This window comes from Brassica napus, chromosome C9, assembly GCF_020379485.1.
Source record: "Brassica napus cultivar Da-Ae chromosome C9, Da-Ae, whole genome shotgun sequence".
Taxonomy (NCBI): Eukaryota; Viridiplantae; Streptophyta; class Magnoliopsida; order Brassicales; family Brassicaceae; genus Brassica; species Brassica napus.
The window spans coordinates 19,006,520-19,026,931 of record NC_063452.1 but is presented as its reverse complement, the minus strand read 5'-3'; the positions used below and the strand labels follow the sequence as shown (position 1 = coordinate 19,026,931).

Below are 20,412 nucleotides of genomic sequence, written 5' to 3'. Positions count from 1 at the left end.
AAACTCAATTCAACAGATGTGACAAAAGCTTCCTTAATAACACATGTCGTATATAAAATGAAATGAACCTGCGAAGACGCAAAGTTAGCTTGGCAAACGGAACCAAGAAAGGAGCATCAGACAAACAGAAGTTGGTGTTGCTATATACGACGTCAAATCCAGTTAAGGTGTAGAGGGAGCCTTTGCTGAGACGTTCCCTGAACCTAACCTGACGGTTCGCACTGACAGTTCGCACTGACAGTTCCTTGCGTTAGGTTAACTGTAAGCGAAGAGAAAATAAAACGTTAAGACAATGTTTTTGGGAAGGAACGTTAACGGCGTTATACTTTACAGAATCGGGATGAAATAAACTGTAAAACATATTCATGGAAAAAAAGGCTTACATTCTCATCAACAAAGAGCATGTCAACACTCATCAGTTCACCTCCTTTCCTCAGATTTCGCGCCTCCCAGAACCACAACAATCGAACCTCCGCAACGTTAGAGCACCGAAAATTGAACAGAGTAATCTTCTGGTTCTTCTCAAAGTTGTGATAATCATGTGTGAAAGAAAAGGTATTTATAGCGGAAGTAACTTTCTGAAGCGAAGAGGCGGATTGAATGCTACGAGGAGTGGAGCAATCACCAAGTAACAGGGAGTAAATAGGAGAAAGTGGAAAGAGTGTAACGGCCATGGCATCAACTTCATCTTTCAATTCGGAGAGGCGGCGACGGTGAGAAGATGAGACCTAGAGGGAAGAAGGATCCGGACATGGAGTTGTTCTGTACTGACATGAGTTTAGAAATACATAATCACATTTAGAAAAAATTCCTATTTGAATGTATTAACAAATTAGAGAGCGATATTTGTCATTATTTCCTCTAAAGAGAGAAAAAACTCCACTTTATTAGTATAGATAGATACGAGAATTTGAAATGTCGCATTTCGTTAACAAACACCGTGAATGAAGATGCTTTACACATATTCTGTTAAAAGCAACAAAACAAAAACGTCTCTATCCCTATTTTTATTATAAAGCAAAATTACTTTAACCAATAAAATATTAAAAGTTGCAAATGGCTTCTAGAAAAATTCATGTGGGTAAAATAATATGTGGCATAGAATGCAAGAGAGATTCATAAGTGGGTAGAATAATATGTGGCATAGAACGAAGTGATAATTGAAAAGCCTACAGTCCCCTAAAATCATAATAAACACGTGCTTTGTCTACTGTAAACAATAGGATGGGCGTTCGGAAACCCGTTCGGGTTCAGATCGGGTATTTCAGATTTTCGGGTATTTTGGTATAGAAGTGTAGAATCCGTTCGGGTATTTTTAAACTTCGGATCGGGTTCGAGTATTTTTAGTTCGGATTCGGTTATTTCGGATCGGGTTCGGATATTTAGACTTTGAAAAAATATATTAAATTTTTTATTTCTCAAATTTCTTGTATTTAAAAATATAACTTTCACTTAACTAATTTTTTTTATTTTTAATAGATTGAATGGTTAATAGATTTGGACATAACTTTTTAAAACTAAAAAGACATTAATTGGGTTATTGTTTTTAAATTTTGGATGTAATTTTTTGTTAATTTTTGAAATAAAAAGTTTGACATGCGTTTTAAGTGAGTAGCAAATCATTTTCTCCGTAATTGTACGTATATCATATGAACTTAAAGTATGTGTAGTATCAATATAAATATTTTATATAAAATGAGAGATGTAAACTAGAAATATAAGGTTAATTATACATACGTTCGGTTATCTTCGGATATCCATTCGGGTTCGGATATTACCGGTTCGGATTCGGATATCCAATCTCTCCTAATTCAATACCCGTTTGGATATTTTGCTACTTCGGTTCGGATTTTGGTTCGGATTTTTCGTATCGGGTTCGGATGCGGCTTCGGATATCGGGTAAAGTGTCCACAAACATAACTATAAACGGTGCGCACTTTGGTAATAATAGCCTTTATTATATACCAGACTTGAAATTTTCAAAGCAACCAATCAAAAAGTATTTTCTCTTCGTCTTTTTCCATTATCATTTCTCAGTGTACAGAGAGAATCATCATTCAAAATGGAGGCTTCTCAAGAACCTCACCTTCCAAACTACATGAAAGACGACAACGTTAGCCAGGAAACCAAGAACTTGATATCTTCTCTTCCCTCAGACAAAGATTTTATGGGTTACAGTCTCTACAACTACAAAGGTTGTTGGTACTATCCCAACACACTCCAAGCCGTTCTTGACGTCCAAGAGCATTTCCAGCCACGAAAGAAGGACATAATCCTTGCTTCTTTGCCCAAAGGTGGTACCACTTGGCTCAAATCTATAGTCTTTGCCGTTTTACATAGAGAAAAATACAGCGAAAATCCCGAAACACATCCTTTGCTCTCACAAAACCCTCATGACCTTGTCCCATTTCTTGAGATTGAGCTATACGCTGGTAGCCAAACTCCTGATGTCACAAAGTTTCCTTCTCCTATGATCTTTTCTACACACATGCACTTGAAGACATTGCTTGAAGCCACCACAAGGTCTTCTTCTTCCTCGCCTTGCAAAATCGTGTACGTGTGTAGAGGTATCAAAGACACGTTTGTCTCCGCTTGGCATTATAGGAACAAGTTGCATCGCACGGAGATGGATCAAGCCAGTTTTGAGCTCATGTTTGATGCTTACTGTAGAGGAGTTCACTTATACGGACCCTATTGGGAGCACGTATTGAGCTACTGGAAAGGGAGCTTAGAAGATAAGGAGCATGTCCTATTTATGAAGTATGAAGAGATCATTGAGGACCCTCGTCTTCAAGTCCAGAGACTCGCTGAGTTCTTGAACTGTCCATTCACCAAGGAGGAAGAAGAGAGTGGATCGGTGGAGGAGATCGTGAACTTGTGTAGTTTGCGTAATTTGAGCAGTTTGGAGATTAATAAGAATGGGACAATAAGAGTTGGTGTAGATACTAATGTGTTTTTCAGGAAAGGTGAAATTGGTGACTGGAAGAATCATCTCACTCCTCAAATGGCGAAAACTATAGACGAGATTGTTGAGTCTAGACTGCGAGGTTCGGGTTTGATATTTCAATAAAGTTGTGATATGCTCTGTTTCTTTACACATTAAATTTCAGCAAATGAAGTTATGTGTTATGTTCTTGATTTGGAACTTTCATGCGTGGCTCGGGTTTGGCATTTCAATAAGGTTGTGTTATGTTGTTTTAAATTGAGCAGACATAAAGGTTAAGTCTAAAGGCTATTATTGCGAATTGGCGACGTTAGAACATATTTATCCCTTGGATCCTTAATAGATTTCTTAATGATTATTTAACTATATAAATGTACATTAGTGAGACTTAAGAACTCTATTAAGAAACTGTGCGATTTTGTGCCTCTATTGGTAGTTTCTTAATTAAGGGTTCTTAAAAAAAAATTTAAGAAAAAATTATTTATTAAATAAATATAAATAAAAAAACATTTTCAACATAGGATTTTAAATAAAAACATTACAACAAAGATTACTAAAATAAACGAGAAAATTTAGAAAGAAACATTCGAGCTCAGTTGTTGTCTTCATTACGTCCAAATTTACGCCATATATGTTCAACCAAATCAGCCTTCAGTTATCGATGTCTTTGTTTATCACAAATAGTAGTTCCAACACCCATCATATTAGCGATATTTGAAGGCGTGTCTGTAGAATACGTGAGATCCACATGTGAACTTCCGTTGTCTTCTCCTTGTTGGAACTCTGAAACATCAAAATGACGGTATCCATCTCGTTCGTCTTCTACTATCATATTATGGAGTATGATACATGCTCTCGTAATCTTCCCGATTTTGGCTTTAACCCAAATACGTGCTGGTTTAATAATGCCAAATCGAGCTTGCAAGACTCCAAAAGCACGCTCGACATCTTTTCGGACACCTTCTTGATGTTGAGCAAATAAAGCCGCTTTCGGACCTTGTGGTAGTGAAATAGATTGGACAAAAGTTGCTCATTTCGGATAAATACCATCGGTGAGATAGTAAGCCAAACGATACTCACGATACTCGTTTCCATTGACAGAGAAAGTAACTTGCGGAGCTTGACCGTTTATTATGTCATCAAAAACTGGTGAGCGATCAAGAACATTGATATCATTTAAGGTACCTGGAGGTCCAAAAAACGTATGCCATATCCATAGATCGTACGAAGCAACCGCCTCTAATACGATTGTGGGTGTAGCCGAACCGTGTGAATATTACCCTTTCCAAGCGGTGGGACAATTCTTCCACTCCCAATGCATACAATCGATGCTTCCTATCATCCCCGGAAATCCACGTTGCTCAACAATATAAAGTAGACGTTCAAGATCAGCCGGTGTTGGTCTTCGTAGGTACTCATCGCCGAATAGATTTATTATTCCTTCGACAAAATGTTCGACACATAACCGAGCAGTAGTTGCACCGAGTCGGAGGTATTCGTCAACAGCGCCAGCCGCAGAACCATACGCCAAGACACGAATGGCTGCTGTACACTTTTGAAGTGCAGAGAGACTACGCCTTCCGAGAGCATCTTTGTTTTCTCGAAAGTATTAAACTTCATTAGAGAGTCGATCAAAAATACGCATGAACAATGACTTGTTCATTCTAAATCGTCGTCGGAATAGATTTTCAGGATATGTTGGATTTTCACTGAAATAATCATTCCATAAACGTTGATCGCCTTCTTCCCGGTTTCTTTCTATATGAACCCATTTTTTTCTTCTTTTTCTTTCGACTTCTTGATCACCATAATTATTTGCTAAATTCTCGAGTGTTTGATCAAAATAGTCATCAAAATATTGATCAAAATATTGATCAAAACTTTCATCATCTTGATCAAAAGTGTTATGAGAAGAAGAAGCCATTGAATAAATATAGTTGATCAAGGAGAATTATTTTTAAATAATTCGTAAAAGGAGTTGTGATAAAAAAAAAAAAGAAGAAGAAAAGCATTTGGTGAGAATAGCTTTGAGATGATGAGAAAAGGAGAATAGCTTTCTGATGATGAGATGAGAAAGGTGAGAAGAAGTCTTGGTGATTCCAAGCTCTGAAGAAGAGCGTTTGGTGAGAAGGTGAAAAGAAGTCTTGGTGATTACAATGGATGGTGAATGAAATCTTTATATAGAGCAAATGACTTGTATAGATTACAACATCTCGTGACTTGTTCTCGTGTCACATAAATACAAACATTAGTAAAAGACATACAACCTTGTGACCACTTGTGACACATACATACAAACATAAGTACAACACCCGTGACACATACATACAAACTTGTTCTCTCTTTTGACATTTTTTGCTTCTTCTTCTCAACAATCTTGCAACCTCACCCGTGATCATCTTTGTCTCGTGACCTCTTATCATCATCTTTGTCTCTCTGCACACAAATATAAAGACACAACAGATGAAAGATCACACCAGAAACATGAAACATAAGAGAAATTTTATAACACAACAACAATTTTATAGAAGAACAGAGATTTTATAACACAACATATCACAACAACTTGAAACATACATAGAGAAACATGAAACAGAACAAGAAAACTAGAGAAATAACATAAGTTGAAACATAGAGGAATTAAACATCTTCAAACACTCGATTTATTAGCTTCTGCTTTAGAGCTTCTTCAACTTCAGAAAGTGGGTCTTTTTTGGAGATGAGACTTTCAAGCAAACGTTGCTTCGAAAGTCTCTCTTTAACGATCAAATCTCTCTCTTTAATAGACCACATTGTCTGAAACTCAGCTGTTCGTTTCCCTTCCTGGTGATCTCCTATACTTCTCTTACCGCTTGCTGCTTTCGCCGCCTTAACACCAGGAGGTCGTTGCGTTGCTTGATCACAGAGAGGGGAAGTTGCTCCATCTGATTGTGCTCCATCACACTTTCTCTTCTTACTGCTTCCAGTAATCTTGTGTGTTGCAGCTTCACACCATTTCTGGTCGTGCCTCAACTCCTCCCAAGCATGGTGAAGGTTAAATTTTGTTTTATGGTCGTTGGCAAAGATGGTGTGTGCCATTTTCACAATATCAGCCTTACTCTGACCACTTGTTTTCTGTCTTGTTGCAACCGCATAGCATCCAGAGAACTTGCAAACAAGATCGTTAATCTTCTGTCACCTTTGCTTACACTGAATGGGCTCTATCTTCTCACCCCTTTCCACCTTTGGACTTGCTGCTTAGTACTCTGCAATGCGTTGCCAGAAAGCTCCTGCTTTCTGTTCATTGCCCACCAAAGGGTCCTTACTCGTGTTTAGCCAGGCGCTAATGAGGACTAGATCATCTGACACTGTCCATTTCCTTCTTCCTCTCCGCTTTGTTGGTGACTCTTCACAGAAGCTAGAGGTTTCAGTAGGGAGTTGAGATGAACCGTGCTCACCACCATGTGAAAAACGTGCATAAGGAAAGGTTTCAGGAAAGATAGTATCTTGTTGACTGTTCAACAGCTCAACAAAATTGGTCCATATCCTGATATGTGAGAGAAGAGAGGAAGAAGAAGAAATGTGTTTATTGATGAAAAGAAAGAGAGAAATGTGATGTTTTAATACGAGATAGGAGAGGAAGTTCGTGTTAGGTGGCTTTTAATTAGCTTTACTCTTTGATTTTATTTGAGTTGAGGTGATTAGACAAGTATCTAACAAATTTATTATCTAGCTCACATCAGAGCAATACTATATAACACAAGCATTGAACACAACTATTAATCGCAAGCATTCATCACAACCATAACCTAAATCTAACCAGAATTTATTAAGCAGTCAACTATGAAGTTTTGGACACTAACCTAATCGAGGGTCTCAAGTAGTGCTTCACACCCTTCCTCACCGGGCCAACACCTCTAAGAAATAAGTTGTCTTTGGCTGCTCATTCAGATCTTTGCCTCCTCACATGATTCATCAACGCAAACCAAAGCAAATAAAATTATGTAAATAAATGATTTCAATGTAAACCAAACCAAATCAGAAGATGATCTATAGAGAACAATACACAACAATACAGAGCCGAACTTCCAATCATTTACCAGTTTGCTAGATTAAGAACTAGCTAATTTAAATCTCAATCTAAACTAACTAGTCTCAATCTTTACCAGTTTCAATCTCAATCTAAACTAACTAGTCTCAAACGTTACCGGATTCAATCTGAACAAACTTAATACCAAAAATACTGAGCCAAAGTTCGAAACATTTACCACTTCGGAAGTGATCTCAAAGTTGAAGAGATCGGTCTTCTGGCGGAGAAGAAGAGAGAAGACGGCATCGACGCCGTGATGAAGACCGAGAGAGTCGATTTCCGTGGTGGTCTCGTTCGGTCTTCTGACGGAGAAGTAGAGAGAAGACGGAATTGCGGCTTTGATGAGTACTGAGACACTCGTCGTCCGTGGTGGGTTCTTCTGCCGGAGAAGACGTGAAGCGATGGAGGAGACTTCGTCGGGACTGAGAGAAGACAGAGGAGACGCCGTAAGGACCGACACAGTCTTCGTCCTTGGTGGATTTTGATCCTTCTTCTGGCGGTGATGACGAGAGAAGACGGAGGACGAAACAAGAGAAGACGTTCGATCGGTGGTGGGTTTCGATCCTTCTACTGCCGGCGATGACGAGACCATACGGAGAGACGCCGTCTGGATCGTGATAGCCGTCGTCCTTGCTGGTGGGTTTCGATCGGTTGTGGGTTTCGATCGGTTGTGGGTTTCGATCGGTTGTGGTTTCGATCGGTGGTTGTTTCGATCGGCGACGGAGAAGACGAGAAGACGAGAACCACGACGGAGGATCAGTGGTGGAGGCACGGTCATGGGTTTGGATCTTTCGTCGGTTCGCTCCTTCTTTGTTGACGGAGAAAACGAAGAGAGATGAGAGAACGAAGTGAGAGGAGAGAAGAAAAGAAAACAGAAAAGAAAATAGAAAAAAAATACATTTGCCTCTTGTGCTGACACGTGCCTCTAACACCTCCCTTATTACCGATCACAAAAATCCCAAAATAAGGATCAATAATCTCTTTTTCCTTTTGTTTTGATTTAATTAATTCACTTATTTGGGCTAAGGATCCCATTAAAAACTAGGGATAAACATGGTCTTAGGTCTCAAAACTACCTTCAAGATTCTAAGTCACCACTACCATATAGACAAAAATGGTTGGAGTCAATTTACTGCTAAGTTCTAAATCTAATATTTGATTCAAAAAAATACTTGCCACTAAAAACCATCGAGAACTTTTTATGTAAAATAATTTTAGGTAAAGTTTGAAGGAGGGTTTCGGTAAAAGTTGTACAGTAAAAATTCTATGAGATATTAATGTTGGGACTATGATATTCTATTAACTAGGGGTATTGCTTCCGTGCAAGCGCGGAATTGTGGAAAGAGTTCTCGTTTCATCTCAGTATTTGTTAGAGTTATTGTAGGTGTGAATTTTGCGTTTTGGATTGATCATTGTTTTCAAGTTTTTTTATTGTTATAGGGTTAGAGTTGTGATGATGAACTGTGTATGCACTTTTCTCCACTCATTAAGGACTAAACTGTGTTAGTAATGTGATTAATATAGTTCCTGGTGTTGCTTGATGTGTCAACTTATTGTTTGTTTGTCTTTTTAATTTATTACTTGTATTGTTGAGACTACATAAATTATATTAAAGTTGTTGAGAGTACATTTTGTTTTTGAATATTTTTTTCTCCAGTTTAGTTGTGTAAGTTGTGTGTATTAAGTAATATTTTTTTATTCTTATTATGTTGGTTATATTTTTTTAAAAAAACGTATTGCTTTTACCGGACCTTTAAAACTAATACATGAAGACTTGCAGAAATAACTATAAAATAAGTGACAATTAGTATTTGAGCCTTAATGGGTTTTAAACGAATATATGTATTTCTCGTAAGAAGACAATAGCATTGGCTTGTTGACATTGAGCATGTAAGCTATTTTCATAAGACAAGAGGGGTGAGCATGCGAAGATGTTGTTGTCGCCTTTGTGTCTGTTGAGATTGTCTCTTGTATCTCCTGGTGTGGCTGTGTTTGTTTCTTTTTTATTTGATGGGTAATATGTAAACAAAAATCATTGATAGTTGTATTTTTCAGAGTTTGTAACTTACTCTGCTTTTTTTGTTTAGGTAATTTCACTGATCTTGGTTGTCGTCTTCGTCTTCTTCGTAAGCATCTGCGAAAGTAAGTTTGTACAATTTTAAATAGCTGGCCGTGTAGTTTGTATTTTTTTAGATGCTCAATGTATGTGTCGTTGGGTTTTAGTTGAGTTGATTGGTTTGATAAATTTGTTTTGAAGTTTATTTCAAAGATTAGATAAAAAGAGAGGTGATCAACAATGATTCGTCTTTTTGGGGATTCTAGTTTTTGGTGTTTTGATTGTTTGAGTTATTGTGGTTTCTTTTAAGCTGTAAAATAAAGATTTGTGTAAAATTAGACTGATAAATAAGGGAGATAAATAGACGACCACAAATCTTGGGTAATAAATATTTCTGATTATTGATGTTAGCACAATATAGACAATAATCTAAAGGAAATTATGTGTTGATTGTTCTTTTACGGATCAATGAGGAGACAGATAACGACTAGAGTTGTTTCTTTGGTGAGGCCAGAACCCTGGACAGAACGAATTTTTCCAACCACATCTGCGAGTTTAAATATCTGTTATGATATCGAAACATAATATAAACCCAGATGCAATATGATAATATACTTTGGAGTTCTAGGTTTGTGTTCGCAATCACTTGGAGATTGTCGAACGGTCGAGATTGATCTCAGGAGCACCCGTGACGATTCCATCAATAATGGTTAGTGAGATGAAACGTAAGAGGAATGAATGATCAGTTATCTTGTACATGTTTAAGCACCTAGTAACCTCAAAACGATCGACTTTCACAATGGAACCTGCTTTCAAAGATGGCATGTAATGATTAGCACGTCCGACGGGAGTAAACCCATGAATCACAGAATCTGCAAATAATATTATTCAATAAAGAATCAATTAAAATAATTATGTTAAATAAATTTGATAGATCGAAGATTAACTTATCTTTTCATCAAGGAAGAGAACCGTGATTTGCACAAACTCCCTATCTTTCTTGAAGTTCAGAGAATCCCAGAAGAGGAGAAAGCCAGAGGCTATGCTCTGACTACTACGACCAAGACGGAGAGACTCGAAGGTTGAGTGACGGATGCTGGGACGCCGGTTTGAGGAACCGGAGAGGCAGAGAGAAACATTTTCTAGAAGATGGTTAAAGTTAAGAGAAATCAATGAGTTTTGTGGAGATGCATGCAGATTGGGTTCATCAAAGATGAGAATCATATATATATGGTTTACAGAGGGGCTACAAATCAGGAACATTTATGATCAGGCGATTTAAGATGGGGAGATGAAGAGTTCACCGGTGAAAAATAGATTACGAACAGACACACAGCGCAACTCTGTAACTCAGACTTGTTTGAGACAATGATGGAAAAAACTCAAATTCATGTTAAACGAAAACAGTTTACAATATGAGAAAACTATAATTGTTGCAAGCTTGAGTTTTTTTTCATATAACGTGATGAATCCCATTTAAAAATGAAACCCATAATACACTTGTAGGCCCGACCTTCATAGAAAGCCGAAAAAGCAAGGGCTTCCGACCTTCATAAATATATATTAGGTTCGGTCATCAATTTGCAAAGTATCATTTAGCTTAGTGGTATAAATGTTAGTGTTTAAATCCCAATAACCTGGGTTCGAGCCATGGACTTGACACTTTTTAAAAGTGGGACCCACAAAATGCTGACGTGACGCGCTGAGGAGTGAGCAAAAAATCATCTATTATAATATAGATTTATAAAAAAATTCTTTTTTATAATTTTATTTTTAATAAATATTTTTTTTTAATTAGAATTTTTTAATAGAGCGAGTATAAAATATGTTTCATAGATGTTAAATGTGACTTTAGATGTAATTTTACTAAATCTCATCAAAATATATTAAACTAGGATCGCCTGCCCTACGGGCGGGGTTTACTTTACTTGTAAACTCGAATTTTATTTTTTTTGTATGATTTGGTGGGTTGTGTTTTAGGTTTATATTTACAAGAAATGTGTATAATAGTGTTTATTGTCTAGTAGGAAATTTTAAGTGATGAATGACATTATATCTATTTACGTAACGTTTGATGTTTGCTTATTTTTGTCACTTGTTTTTGTTTTTTGTACTATTTGTTGTCAAATATGTTTTTTGACATTATATTATTGTTAGTTATATTTTTTTTGTTATGTTATATAATGAGAACACATTTTATATCATCTTTGCATATGTCTAACTAAAATTATTTATTTTTATTATTATTATTAGAGATTATAAGGTTTTATTAGCATGATATCATTTTCATGATTGAAATGATATACTAAAATTATTTATGTCCGACGTGGCGCAAGCAGGAAATAATTATTATTTTATTTTATTTTTTGTTATGTCTTATAATGAGAAAACATTTTATATCATCTTTGCATATGTCTAACTAAAATTATTTATTATTTAGTATTATTGTTAGAGGTTATAAGGTTGTATAAATGATATGATTTTCATGTTTGAAATGGTATACATTTGTTAAATGTTTGCTCAAATTTTCTATATAGAGTAAGTATATTCGAGTTTTTATTGTTGTGGTTGGGTTTAGTACTCAAGACATCGATTATTTAACATTTTGTATATATTGAATGTACTTGTATTTTTAATAAAATTTTATTATTCAGTTTTAGTGTATAATTAGTTGCTGTTTTACTTATTCTATTACCTCTTATATTGTTTTCATTTGCTATACCGAGTAATACATTATTTTAATTTTAAATTTACTATAAATTTATTATGGGACAGAAAAAACATAATATAATATATGCATTAGTTAAAAAATTACTTGAAATTCTTCGCTTGTTAATGTGTTTTGATGCTGAAAGAGAGCGAGAATGATTTCTTTCTTGAAGGGTAAGGCTAATGAAAAATAAAATTTCCTTCTATCTACTTCATGCGTCTTTTAATATGTCAGCCTCCCCGCCCATTTAAGTCGGATGGACTCGACCCGGATGATTCAAGTCGGGTGTTTTTCACCGCTCGCTACAGAAACCTAAACGCAACATTTCAATAGCACTATTGATTTTTTTTTAGGGAAGAATGGAAGAGAAGAGAAGAACAGAAGCAGCACCCTTGGGTCCCTCTCTCTCTAATCATCGTCTCTATTTTCTCTTCGCTCGTGCATCTCAATCAGTTGGTATACTTGGTTCCGTGTAGAAAAGTGTTTGTGATAGATAACATCGAAGAAAAAAAGGTTTTCGGAGTTCAAGCGTAAGATTTGATTGAATGGTTATGCTCACTGAAATCGCCACCCTTGAGGAGAAGTATGTTTTGATTTTTTTTTCTCACCTTTTTATGCTTGTGTCTAATCTTTTGAATTAAGACAGAAAAAAGTTGAGATGTGATATTGTCTGAAACCTGACATGGAAGTCGATGAGCTCTTCCTTTTTCTCTTATTTTGATTTGGATGAACGAAATTATATACTCTTTTTGCAATGAATTTAGACTGCGCTTTGATTCAGTGTTTTAATTTGGTGTTCTTTGTCTGAATATCTGTCTTGTTCGCTGATTAAGGATCAGTTTTGATTCTGTTATATATTTTTTTGCTCTAAGGAATTAAAAAAGTAACGTTTTTTTCAAGTCTTCTTCTTTTACTTGGGGGTGAACATATCTGCTTCAGGGTGCTTTCTGGATCAGATTAATTTTTTGAATTCTGGTAATTTGGTTTAGTCTTGGATCATAGATCTCTTGATTGAAGTTAAGTAGGATTCTTAATAAGCTACAATGTGTTTATCTTTGGTTTTAGGTATATCGAATTGTGTAAGAAGCATGGAACCGTACCCAACACTTCCATTTTATCTGCCTTCTTTGAGGTTTGCTTACCTTATCCTTTTACATATGATATATGTATTGCTTCTGTTTCACTGTTACTCTGTGTTAACCTTACAATTGAATCCAATCAAATGAACTTTTCAGGCGGAGGATAAAAAGTCAAGGAATTAAAGATGCACCATGAACCTTTTAGTTGACAGAGTGATGTACGATGACTTTCACCCGCTACTTGAGTTATGCAATGAGATCAACGCATCTGAGGTAGAAGGAATAGATCTCTCTGTGAGATCCTCTTGTTCTCTGGAAGATCAGTACGTATTGTCCTTGATACGTTCTGTCAATCAAAAACTTCATCTTGTTGATGTACACGATTGTTTTGGGAAAACCTTATGGCGGTAAGCAATAGACTTTTGTCTTCTCCTTTTCTTTTTGCATTATTTCTTAAGCTTTGATTGTTTTTATTTCAGGGATGTCTTCTCTCAAGGCTTGAGCTGCGAAGTTTTGAATGTGAGGTCTTTGCATTTCCGTAAGCTTAACATCGTTGGAGAGTTCGCATAGCTGCACACCCTTATACTCGATTCCAACCGTGTGACTGGTTTTGGTGAACGCTTTTTTTCTTGCATGCCGAACTTGACTTGTCTTTCGATGTGCAACACTGTTGTCTCTGATCTTTGGACAGCAAGCGCTGCTCTCTTGAAACTCCCTTCTCTTGAGGTGCTCTGGTTTCAGATTTGGATTTGTTGCAGTGAATCTTCTACCGGTGGTGGTGGTGGCTCTTCCGCCGCCCCACGACAGAGGAATACTACCAGCATCAAGGCGGCCGCCGCGATTGGAATGCAGCCTGTAACGGTTCCGATTTCCTTTCGCCAGTGAGAAGAAAGCCAGATGAATCGAGGCGAACGGCAGCTCGCACCACAGAATGTATGTGAATATTCATCTCCCATAACTCTCTCCAAACTTCATGGCCGGTGTAAGAAATCAGAAGTTGAAGAACTCATGTACCCTAGATATCGATTCTAGAAGACGAAGACGAAATCTATTAAGAAAATTATCCCACTTAAAACGACCCGTTGACTTACTCTTTCTCATGATGGGCTTAACACAGAAACCGTGTTGAATTAAAAGTCCAAACAAATTTAAAACGTAAATAAATGAAACACAGAGTTTTGGTGAAGGGGACACCTGTCGCGCTGTCAGGAGGCGACTTAATGACGTGGCGTCCTACGTGGATACCCCAGGAGTGAAGCAAACATATTTTTATATATATAGATAGATGTTAAGAAAATATAAAGATAGTTCTATGTGAATATAAAATAAACAATATAATGGATTGTTTATACATGTATAAAATACATATACAAATAAATTATTAATTTATAATCTTAATGGGACATATATGATAGGGGGTAACCCATGAAAATCGACTGAAGCTTTGATACCATGATAAAATTTGTGAATAAGAGAGATTTGTATCTTAGAAGAACTTATTGAGACATAAATGAAAGTGATAAAACATAGCTCAAAACAACTTTATTATGCAGAAACATAAATAAAGAAGAAAGCTTTAGATTGCCTTCAAGATCAAAATGATTCTAAATTGATATTCATAAAATGAAGGGAAAACTATCTTTACGGCAGCAAAGTTAATACACATCTAAACATTCCACAAATTTATAGTATCAATCATGATAGGAATAGATATTATGGGCTGATGGGCTTGGGCTTGTGCTCTAACATTTACATAGAATTTTCTAACAAATTATTATCTTATTATTTTATTATTTTATTGATGTGTGTCATATTTTGAACTGACTCAACTTAAGACCGAAGAAATTTATTAATAGAGCGAGTATTAAATTTACAGAGTTCTACTCTAAATGATTGTCATAAATAAAAAAAAAATACAATTTCGTAAGTGTTGTTTCACGACTTGGGTTGAGCGACCAACTAAGAACATTTCTAACTTCTCACTATATTTATTTCTATAATAAAATTTAACAGTAGATCTATTCATTCTTTTTTTCGGAACGCCGGTAAATCTATTCTTATCCACTTATATTTTTATTCTATTGTTAGAGTGCTATTTTAGAAGAATATATTAGAATAAACTCTATCTTCGTTATAAAATTTCACTATTTTAAAAGAAAAATAATAAAATACATTGGAAATAGTCTAATTAAAGTTAATTAGATGATAGATCCCAAATTTCATACAAAAGATTGTGATCTAAATATACAAAGAATCGATCACTATACGTATTTAAAGAAAGATCAGCGAACTAAAGAATGTGGAAACTATCTATACTATTATTTGCAAATTAAATTTTCGCAATCGAGCTCTCACGTTAAAAGTTAGAATGGCCAAAGTCGATGATACCCTTTAATGAATTTTATATATAATTAATTATATAATTAAAAACGAATTTTATTAATGACATATTTTTAAATAAGATAATTCTTATATATTGTGTTGTTATCATAAAACATATTTTTCAATTATAAAAGTTAAAAATAAGATATAAATTTTTGATGATAAGTGGTTAAAGTCAATGTTACTCTTAATGAATTTTATTTATAATTAAAAATGAATTTTTATTAATAATCTTATCAATTTTTAAAATAAAATAATTCTTATATATTGTGCTGTTATCTTAAAATTTTATTTTTCACTTGTAAAAGTTAGGAAATAACATATAAACAATATATAATTAAATATTAATCATCTAAAAACATTTTGTATAAAGATATTTTCTAAAATGTTTCTAATATGTGAATGCTTTCTTTTAAAATTTCAACACAATAATAAACATATATATTTTAATGAAATTAAATATATAAAATAATTTATTTATAATTAAAAACGAATTTTTATTAATAATGTTAGAAATTTTCTAAATAAGATAATTCTTATATATTGTGTTGCTATCGTAATTTTTTTTTCAATTATAAAAGTTAGAAAAATGACATATAAACAATTTATAATTAAGTATTAATCATCTAAAAACATTTTGTATAAAGATATTTTCTAAAATATTTCTAAAATGTGAATGTTTTTTAAAAAAATTTCAACACAATAATAAATATATTTTTTTTAATGATTTTTTGTCATATATATATAAATAATTTCATGTTTGATTTAATTTTTTCTAAAAACATAAATAATAAGTTATCATACTGGTTTTTAATTAATAAAATATAAACCAATAATATTTTTAAACGATTAAGCCGGCACGTGCGGGCAAAACATCTCGTTTATAATAAGTTCGCTGGCCCAAACAAGTGGAACTTAAGAAAAGTCTCGTCTAGTGGAATAGGATGGACGAACTTACAGAAAAGGATGGACGGACTAGCAAAGATGTGCGTCAACGTTTGATGAAAATATACATGTCTGATTTGGTAAAGATTTTGAGCCCTCATTTATGTCATAACTCAAAAGGTGCCTTGAAGAGAAGTTGGGAAGACGACCATAACAATCAATCCAACACACTTTAACAGCGATAACATTCAAAAAAAAAAAATACCAATTTGGTAAAGTTTGGTAGTCTCATAAAGAGAATATTATATCTTGCCAAAGCAATTCAAAATGAAAGAGAGAACATATATGAAAACATTTATTCGAGGATAAAAAAAGTTATCTGCCGAGGGCGATTGGTACAACGACAAATAAATAAAAACTAAAGTACAATCCAAGTTTGGGTGAACCAACGAAAGCATGTCCAAATCCAAACATACATTAAACAGCAAATACATTCAAAAGGAGAGCTTGAGTAAAAATCAGCGGTGAGAATAGGGTAAAGACCCTGAGTAAGCATACCGTGATGTTATTGATGAAGGCGGAAGAAACTCAGATTCAGCAATGCTTGGGGGGTATCTGCGAGATGACGATGATCGGTAGTACTCAGCCAATGAGTCCGGTGTAACATATCGTGAATACAAGTCATCGTCTTCTCTTCCCGAACAAGGCAGGTATGTCGTCCTATGTAGTCTTTCGGGACTACGGTACTCAACTCTGTGATACGGGTCTCTCATGTAAGACTCCAATGGTGGCTCTGGTGCCAGGCGCCTAGAGCTTAGGACGTGATCATACGACGGGTGGTAGCTTCTCTCAGGCAAAAGAACTTCTCTACGGTCATGATGCCTCTCAATCTCTGCTTGTCTCAAAAGCCGCTCATGATCCACCGCAGATGGACGGTACGAGTCCAGACGGTAAGAAGAATCAGGTGGCAGTACTGGATAATGCTGAGCTGGTTCTGCTCTTCTCAAGCCGTATGTTCGGTACTCGCTTTCAGTGAGGTATAGATCACGGGGTGGTTCTTCTCTGCGTGGTGGCTCTTCTCTGCGTGGAGGAGGTGCAGCATTGCGACTCCTTCCATGACTTCTGCTGCTGCCAGGAGCATAGCGGTCATTGTCAGATCTTTTCCTCTCAGCAGGACGAGGAACAGGGGCTGGCAGAGTGTGAGTCAATTGAGCAGGGAGAGCAGCTGGTCGGAAAAGCTTTGTCAGCTTGAATACCTTCAAGAACAGAGAGATGAATGAAATATCTGCTGATATGAACTTAAGGGGAAATTGATGGTTTTACCTGTTTACGCGTAAGTTCTGTTTTGAACTTGTTTCTGTTGTTGTAGTTCTCCTTGATTGCTTTCTTGAATTCGCTCTCAGGCAACGGTATACAATCACTAACCACCTTGAACCGCACCTGAGATGTGAATACACAATATCACCAAACTGATCCATAAGCTAATAAAATTCCAACAAAAAGAATACCATCAGCAAAGACTAGTTGTGGCTAGCAAGCATATGTGTGAAACACGAAGTTACCTGAGCGGGAAAGGATCCACCAAAAGCATTGCGCTCAAGTTTCATCCCACCCGCAGAGGAAGCTTGGAAAACTCCATAGAGGAGTTTGAGATCATAGTCATAAAGAAAAAGCTTAACCCCGGGCTTGATACTCATCACATAGTCCTTCCTCTTCTCTTGTACGCCCATCACACTGAACCGAAAACAATCGGGCCTAGTTTTGGCGTTGCACATGAAGATCAAACCAGCATGCTTTACATTCCCCTGTCCATCTTTCTCAAGGTCATCATCCACCTGCTTTTTCCCCTCCTCTTCTATACCTTTCTGTGTCGCATCAGTAGCAGCAGCGACGACGACCTCTTCTTTCATTTGTTTCTTGTTTGGGCCTGAGACCTGTTTCCCACCTCTCCTCCTTTTGCGTCTCCTGCCCCCACCAGCCATGCCAGTTTGGTCCTCATTCTTTTGTTCGCTAGTGTTCACCTCCAGCGAACTAGGTTTCTCAACGCCATTGGTTTGCTCGTCTACAGCTAACGAGTTGTTGTTATTCTCTTGGCCATTCTGAGGAGTTCCTTTACCAGCTTCCTTCAATGTTGTTGTTTTAAGGGCTCCTTGGACTTTCTTCCCCTTTAGCAATCTCTTCCCAACGCTTTTCACCGTTTCTTCATCAGCAGGAGATTCCGCAGCGAGTTCTTCAGTAGATTCCATATCACCATCTTCTCCAAGAGAAGTTTCAGAATCTGCAGCAACCTTCTTTGTTCCCTTATCGCTTTCACCAAGAGAAGGATCCACAGCAGAAGCAGAAGCAGAAGCAGAAGCGCCTCCTTTCAAAACTTTCTTTTTGACAAGCTTCTTCACTGTCTTAACAACCTTCTTCTTTCCCGGTAATAACCCCTTTACGGAAGGACTTGCGCCTTCAACACAAGTCTCATCATCCTCTGTTTTCTTCTCCTCAACAACAGAGGGCACTGCCTCCTCTGGTTTACTAACATCCATGGAAGCTTCTACAACCTTGTCAGAGGCTTCCCCAACATCAGTCTCATTCATTTCAGCTTCGGATTCAACAACCACATCCTTCCCGGGGGCCTCAAGGTCTTTCTCAATCACAACAACCGAGGCCTCGAGGGCGGTTTTCTCATTCTCAGCATCCATTATTCTAGAAACAAGCAGATTTCAATCGCTGCAAATAAGGCTCAGGTTAAGAGATAACAACGAATCAAAAGTTAAAAGGATTTTCTAAGCTTGAAGCCTCAACGGTAGCCGGAAACTTCAACAACATACGTAGATCGTCGTACAGTCTAACCACAGACAATAATAATAATACTGAATAAGGATAAGGAAACAGATAAACTATCAATTCAATTCAATTCTTCATATCGCATCGATAGTATCGATTTTCCAGAAGAAAAAACAATATCCAAAAGAGAAGTAACGATCAGGAAAAAAACCAAATTCATATCTAACAGCTTCAGATCAGATCGATCTGATCAGTAATCTAAAGTAATCTGTTATGATCGAAGATTTGAGAAGAATACCTAATATCAGAGAGGCGATTTGAGAGCGGAACTCTCAAGACTTTGTTATCCTGATTGAGAATCGTACGCTAGGTTTTTTTTTTTTTCTCTCTCTAGGCTTCCCCTTCTTTTGACGGCAGATGAAAAGATATAACAAAAAGAGAAATCGAAAAATATATAAGGCTCTCTTAATAGCATTTCTTTGTATCGGCTATATATATAATGTGGTAGTGGATTATTCTCCATTACTTTGAGAATGCTTTGTGTTTATTGTTTATAGATTTACTTGGATTTGTTCGTGTTATGCGCGGAAAATAATTTATATGTGATATAAATACTTATATTTTTGTATTTCTTTGTTGTTTGTTTTTCGAGGTTTAGATTTGCAGAAGTCTAGTTGGGAACATATACCAAAATTTTTAGCAGGGATGGGTGATTATCAGATGGTTTTTAGTGTTTTGAGAGGAAAGTGAGATGACTTTGCGGGAAGACATTTTGTTAACAGAGTTAACATATGTGTTTGTATGTTAGTTAGCGAGCTAAAATTGTGAATAAGGTAATCAAGACAAATAGCTGAAGCAAGTTTTAGTGTTCGAATAATTTCAAAATATAAGAGATCATATAAGGACAAATAGCTACGAGCTAGATATGCTTGTGATCTAGGTTACTATTCGTGTATGATTTCCTCATATGTGTTTGAGGTTTTCATTTGCAAAAAATGTGTTTGGTAATGAATTTTTTATCTATTTAGAATGTTCTGGGTAAGAATGAATTATATATAAAAAGATTTAATTTGATTGCTTTGATGATTATTTCTATATTAAAGAATTTGGCATCTAACATATTTGATTTGTTGTATGCGTCTTAGATGGGTGTTGTTGGTAACATTTGATTGTCTAACCATGATACTAAAGCTTATTAGAGAAAAATAATGCAAGTTGTCGGGAAAATAGACATTTAATTCCTCAACTTTTTGAAATCAACAATTTAAATACCGACCTATTGCTCGCGCGATTTTATGCTCCAACTATTTGTTGACCCGGGAAATTAATGACTCAAAAATTCAGCTGTTAAGTGTTAAACGTTTGTCGTTAGTTTTAATTTCCCTCACTTACAACATAACTCGAAATCCCCAAATTTGGAACCCTAATTTCGAGAGAAGGTGATTCCGGCGACGATAGAGGCGATTTCCGGCGAGATAAGAGAGCAAATCCGGCGACGTGATGAAGAACTTC

General features: G+C 36.0%; 3 protein-coding genes and 1 long non-coding RNA gene across 6 annotated transcripts; 2 read left to right on the top strand and 2 right to left on the bottom strand.

The window, feature by feature from the left end:
- Window positions 1–1,954: 1,954 nt before the first annotated feature.
- Window positions 1,955–3,245, top strand: LOC111209608 (cytosolic sulfotransferase 11-like). Its single transcript, XM_022709611.2, has one exon. The coding sequence runs from the start codon at window positions 2,063–2,065 to the stop codon at window positions 3,068–3,070; it is 1,008 nt and encodes a 335-aa protein (XP_022565332.2). The 5' UTR covers window positions 1,955–2,062; the 3' UTR covers window positions 3,071–3,245.
- Window positions 3,246–5,584: 2,339 nt separating this feature from the next.
- On the bottom strand, window positions 5,585–6,022 carry LOC106407456 (glutathione S-transferase T2-like). Its single transcript, XM_013848322.2, has one exon. The coding sequence runs from the start codon at window positions 6,020–6,022 to the stop codon at window positions 5,585–5,587; it is 438 nt and encodes a 145-aa protein (XP_013703776.2).
- Window positions 6,023–10,291: 4,269 nt separating this feature from the next.
- On the top strand, window positions 10,292–13,569 carry LOC106417161. Its single transcript, XR_001283344.3, has 3 exons — window positions 10,292–12,911; window positions 13,015–13,265; window positions 13,338–13,569. It is a non-coding gene; the product is annotated as an uncharacterized LOC106417161 (long non-coding RNA).
- Window positions 13,570–16,467: 2,898 nt separating this feature from the next.
- LOC111197919 lies at window positions 16,468–19,375 on the bottom strand. 3 transcript variants are annotated; one of them, XM_022709791.2, is made up of 4 exons: window positions 19,199–19,375; window positions 17,688–18,843; window positions 17,449–17,565; window positions 16,468–17,381 (listed from the first exon to the last, which is right to left on the bottom strand). In XM_022709791.2, exons 2-4 carry the CDS (start codon window positions 18,813–18,815, stop codon window positions 16,644–16,646), a joined length of 1,983 nt encoding a protein of 660 aa, XP_022565512.2. In that variant the 5' UTR covers window positions 18,816–18,843; window positions 19,199–19,375; the 3' UTR covers window positions 16,468–16,643. The 3 variants fall into 3 exon arrangements, with proteins under 3 accessions (XP_022565512.2, XP_013730062.3, XP_048623449.1); XM_013874608.3 differs by having other exon boundaries at window positions 17,688–18,819; window positions 19,199–19,367; XM_048767492.1 differs by lacking the exon at window positions 19,199–19,375 and having other exon boundaries at window positions 17,688–18,857.
- Between the last annotated feature and the right edge of the window lie 1,037 nt (window positions 19,376–20,412).

Bases quoted from the DNA above. Each gene is read 5' to 3' on its own strand.
- LOC106407456 (XM_013848322.2), bottom strand. From the start codon at position 6,022: ATGGCACACACCATCTTTGCCAACGACCATAAAACAAAATTTAACCTT.
- LOC111197919 (XM_022709791.2), bottom strand. From the start codon at position 18,815: ATGGATGCTGAGAATGAGAAAACCGCCCTCGAGGCCTCGGTTGTTGTG. The intron at 17,566-17,687 runs GTAACTTCGTGT...TTCACATCTCAG, and splicing joins GTGGATCCTTTCCCGCTCAG to GTGCGGTTCAAGGTGGTTAG. The intron at 17,382-17,448 runs GTAAAACCATCA...CTGTTCTTGAAG, and splicing joins CAGAACTTACGCGTAAACAG to GTATTCAAGCTGACAAAGCT.
- LOC111209608 (XM_022709611.2), top strand. From the start codon at position 2,063: ATGGAGGCTTCTCAAGAACCTCACCTTCCAAACTACATGAAAGACGAC.